A 4842-nucleotide genomic window follows, 5' to 3' on the forward strand; every position below is an offset into this window, starting at 1 on the left:
CAGGTAATTCCCACCAAATCAGCCGCTTGGATGAGCCAGCCTGGAGTGCTGCTGCCCACCCAACCCCCCTCACTTAAAATGGGGGCATGAAACCACCCCTAGAATCTTTTGGGTGAGAAAACAGTAAATTCTGTGCCGGGATTGGGACTGTGGGTGCATGAACAATTCCTCTGTCCATGCCCCCTCCCCTGGACAGGAATAAGCAGGGGAGGGTGGGTGGTGTGTCACCCCAATGGTTGTTCCTGGTGGGATTCCTGCCTGCCAGCACTGCTGGCTAAGTTTGGGACCAGAGTCCATCAGTCCAGGAGAAAAGCCAGGCAGAGCCGCCTGGAAGAACAAACCCCTGTCCCATCTCCCAGCCCCCTGCATCATCCCCAAAAACCGTCTGAGTGGGGGGAGCCGTGGGGGTGCAGTTCTGAGTTTTATTGAAGTGGGATGGACAGGAAAAGAAATAATAATAAAAAAATAATAAAAGCAGCGACATTGGTTCTGGGGGGAGGGGTAGGGGTGTGTGTACACAGCCAGCTGCGTGGGAGGCTCAGGATTTGGGGACCCCCCGCTCCCGGAGGTAGAGGTCACGGATTTCGGCCAGGCTGCGACTGAGCACGCCCAGCGCCTGGGCGATGCCGCGCAGCACCGCCGTGGTCTCCCGACGGCTCTCGGCGTATTCCCGGCGGAACGCCCGCATCTCCTGCACCAGCCGCTCATGGGACTGCACGAGGCTCAGCTGGGGGCACTCGGGGGTCCCGTCCAGCCCCGCCGCCCCGGGGGGCCCCGCCTCTCCCGCGCCGCAGAGCTGCTCGGCCTCCTGCTCCAATAGCAGACTCGGGAAGTCGGAGCCCAGCGGCTCCTGCTGCCCGCGTAGGTCGCCGAGCGAGAGTTCGGAGGGTGCGGAGCGCGGGGGGCTCCGGCTCCAGCCTTCGCCCAGCTCGTCGGGCGGGCAGATGCCGGTGCGGGGCAGCCGACAGTCTGAGCCGCGGCCGGGAATGCCGTCGGCAGCAGGGCCGTGGAAGGGCTCAGTCTTCACCTCCACAGGCTCCTCCTTCACCGGCTCCTCCTTGACACCTGTGGGATGGAGGGGGAGCACAGAGCAGCTGCAGGGATCTCCCGTGTCTCCAGTGCCCCACGGACCAAGTGAAAGACCCTGTTGTCTCCATCCCTGTGCTCCCACATCCCCTTTCCTGCACCCAGTCCTGGTTCCATCTATACCTATCTCCGTAGTCCCGTGTCCCTCACGACAGTTCAACCCCATCCCCTGTCCCTGTCCCTCTCCTGTTCCCAGTACTCCCATACCCCTATCCTGAATGTGGTGTCCCCATGTGCCTGTATGATCCTGGTACTCCCACGTCCCTGCCCTAGTGCACACATATCTCTGTGCTGAATGTGGTGCCTCTATGTCCCTGTTTGGTCCTGGTACCACCATTTCACAGTTCTCACCCCACTAACCCCCATGTCCCTGTTCTGGTCCCAGTACCAGCATGTTCCTTGTCTCTGTCTTGGTCCTGCCCCATATCACTGTCCCAGTCCCACCACATCTTTGCCCTATTCCCAGCCTCTTCTTATCCCTGTCCAGGTCCCAGTACCTTGTGCCTTTTGTCCCTGTCGTAATCCCAGTCACCCATATCCTTGTCCTGGTCCTGGTACCCCTCTGTCCTGGTATAGGTGACCCTGTTATTCTCCCTGTCTCCTATGTCCCTGTCCTGGTCTTCCCACATCCCTGTTACCTGTCCCAATATTCCATGTTCATATCCCTTTGCCCTGACTCTATGTTCCCTCTGTGTCCCTGCCCCACTGTTCCTGCCTCCGTCCCTCCATGCACCTGTAGTGGTTCTGAGGTCTTGGTCCTCGTTTTTCCCACATCTTGGTTCCAGTCCTCACATGCCTGCCCTGTTTGCCTGGATCTGTGTCCCAGTCCCTCCATGTATCTTCCCAGGCCTAGTGATGCCTTAGGATGCTGTCATATCCCTCATGTCCTTGTCCCAATCCTCCATGTCCCTGCCACTGTCCCCTGAATCCATGTCCCTGTCCTCCATGGCATGGTTCCAGTGTCCCTGTCCTGGCCTTAATCTCCTGTGTTCCTGTCCGTGTCCCTCTGCACACTTGTCCTGCTCCCAGTTTCTTGCTCCTCATCCCCTGCTCTTGGTCCTGGTCTTATGTGTCCCCGTCCCAGAACCGTTTCTGTGGTGGTCCCCTGTGTCCTGGTTACTCCATGTCCCTGTACTGGTCCAAGTGCCTCTGTGTCCCTGTTCCAGTTCCTCATGTCCCTGTACTGATGCCCTGTATCCTGGTTCTCCAGGTGCTGATCCAGGTCCCCTGAGTCCCCATCCCTATCTCTCCATGCACCTGCCCCTGTGTTCTGGTCTGGCTGTGTCCCTTTCCTGGTCCTGCACACCCTGGTCCTGGTCTCCTGTGTCCCTGCATGCACCTGTCCTGGTCCCAGTGACCTGTTTCAGTCTCAGTTCTCTTGCATCCAAGTCCCTGTCCCCCATGTTTGTGTCCTGGACCCCCACATCTTGGTCACAGTATCTCCATGTCACTATTGTGGTCTCCTGTATCCTGATCCCCTCACTTCCTGGTCCCCTTGTGTCCCTGTTCCTCCCAAGTCCCCAAGTACCAGTGGCCCTGTGTCTGTGTCCTGGTTTCCCATGTCCATGTCCTGGTCCCGCATGTTCTGGTCCTGGTCCTTGTCTCTCTTGAGACCAGGGTTAGATGGGATACTGGGGAGAAATTCCTCCATGCATGTGTCCTGGTCCCAGCGTCCCCATGTACCTGTTACTTGTCCCCACTTCCTAAACCCATTTCTTGATGTTCCATTCCACCTCATCCGTGGCCCCTATTTCATCCCCCATGCCCATCCCAGTCACCCAGCAAGTCCCTGCCCCGGTCTCCCATGTCTGTGTCCTGGTTCTTCATGTCCCTGTCCCACCATACACCTGTACGGGTCCCAGTGCCAGGGTCTGTGTGCAGGTCCCCCTGCAACCTGGTCCCAGCATCCCCGTGACCCTGCCCCGCTCTCCCCCGTCCTAGTCCCGGTTTCGCATGTCCGAGTCCTGGTCCTCCATGTACGTCTCTTCACTCTTCCGTCCCCGGCCCGTCCCCCTGCCGCTGCCCGCACATTCACCGTGCTGTGCCGAGCCCTCGGCGCTGCGCATCGGAGGCTCGGTTCCGGCGGCGCCGCGAGGACCCCAGACGGGGGCGGGGGCGGGCCCCGGGCCGGGCTCGGCCGCGCCGTTCCCGTTGCTCCCGTTATTCCCGGTGTTCCCGTTCCTGGCGGCGGCCCTGCCGGCCGGGCCCTGCCGCTCCAGCCGGTGCCGGCTGATCTTGTCCCCGGCGCGGCGGCGTAGCCCCCGCCAGCGGTTCTTCACCTCGCCGATGTCGCGCTGGTGGCGGCCGGCGGCGTTCACCTTGTGCGTGATCCGCCACCAGATCTTCTGCTTCTCGTACGCGTTCACGGTACCGGCGGCGGCGCCGAACAGCAGCGGCTCGTACCGGAGCACTTCGCTCATCAGCACCTCCAGCTCCTGCAGCGTGAAGTTCGGTTTCCGCTTCAGCAGCCCCCGCCGCGCCCCGCCGCCGCCCGCCGCCGCCATGCTCCCCGCCGCCTCCGCCGCCTCATGCCGCCGCCCCGCCGTCCATCGCCGAAGCCGTGTGCTCTGCGCCGCTTCCCCGGTACCGAGCGGAGGCAGCGGAGCCGGACACCCCCAACAGCCCCCGTCGGGCGCTGCCGCTGCCGGATCCGGGACGGACCGGCCGGGGCCGGGGCTGCACCGTGCCCCCTGCCGGCCCCGGCGCGCGCCGCTCCGCCCCGGTTCGTTAACGGCGGCCCCGGTGCGTTAACGGCGCCCCCTGCCGGCCCCGCCGCGCACAGCAGCGCCTCCGGTGCGTTAACGGCGCCCCCTGCGGCCCCGCTCCCTCCCCCTCGGGAGCTGCACTGCCCCGGCCCCCCCCGGCCCCCCGTGGGTCTAGGTGACACCGTCGGTGTTCGGGCGATGCCCCTAGTGCTCTCACCGCGGGGCCGGCCGGATGCTCGGTGTGGGATGTCCCAATGGCCCCGCGGTGCCCGCATTAGCAGGGGCCGCCCCAAGGGGCAGGAGTGCGGGGGCAAGCGGCATGAGGACGCCGTGGTACGGATACTGCTCCTCCCGCTGGGCCCACGGCTCTGCGCGGCTGCAGAAATGCTCCCCAAAACGGCGTTTCACCTGTACCGGGAGCCGCCTCTCAGCCACGCACGTGGGTGTCCCGGAACAGGGGGAGCCTCCCAGGGGACGCCCGTGTGCTGCTCATCCCCAAAACGACCCTGGCCCCGTGGTGTCAGGGGGAAGAGCAGTTCTGGGTGACCCCGGGGGTTTGGGGTGCTCAGTTCTGAGGTCACCCCGGAGTTTTAGGGTGACCCTGAGGCACCCAGCTCCGGATTACCTTGGAGTTCGGGGTGACCCTGGGGCAGCCCCAGGATTCCCAGTTCTGGGTGCACTCAATGGGTTTTAGATGATTATGAGGTGGTGCTGGGGTGTCCAATTCTTCATGACTCCAGAGTTTTGGGGAGTCTGCATCGCTCTGGGTGCCTGGTTGTCTGTGTCCAGTAGCAGCAGGGTGCCTCATTTTCGGGGGTGTGGCTGTCCCATTCGGGGAGTCCTGGGTGCCCCATTTGCAGGGGTTCTGGGTGGGTGACTAGAGACACCCAGGCTGGGTTGTCCAGGTGGTCCCAGGGTGCCCAGTTCAGGGAGCGCTTTGGGTGTGGGAGGGGGAAGAGTTGCCCCTGGCTGAGATTGCTGAGTCCATTCCCAGACACCCCCTGCGCCTCAGTTTGGGCTTTGGGGGCATGGACCTGTCCAGAGGCACGGG

At 63.2% G+C, this 4842-nt stretch overlaps 1 protein-coding gene across 1 annotated transcript; it reads right to left on the reverse strand.

Annotated features, from left to right (window-relative positions):
• Positions 1 to 408: 408 nt before the first annotated feature.
• LOC135286268 (collagen alpha-1(I) chain-like) lies at positions 409 to 3818 on the reverse strand. Its single transcript, XM_064399361.1, has 2 exons — positions 3122 to 3818; positions 409 to 1065 (listed from the first exon to the last, which is right to left on the reverse strand). Exons 1-2 carry the CDS (start codon positions 3588 to 3590, stop codon positions 539 to 541), a joined length of 996 nt encoding a protein of 331 aa, XP_064255431.1. The 5' UTR covers positions 3591 to 3818; the 3' UTR covers positions 409 to 538.
• Between the last annotated feature and the right edge of the window lie 1024 nt (positions 3819 to 4842).

The sequence above is a fragment of the Passer domesticus genome, chromosome 25, assembly GCF_036417665.1.
Source record: "Passer domesticus isolate bPasDom1 chromosome 25, bPasDom1.hap1, whole genome shotgun sequence".
In the NCBI taxonomy this organism is placed as follows: Eukaryota; Metazoa; Chordata; class Aves; order Passeriformes; family Passeridae; genus Passer; species Passer domesticus.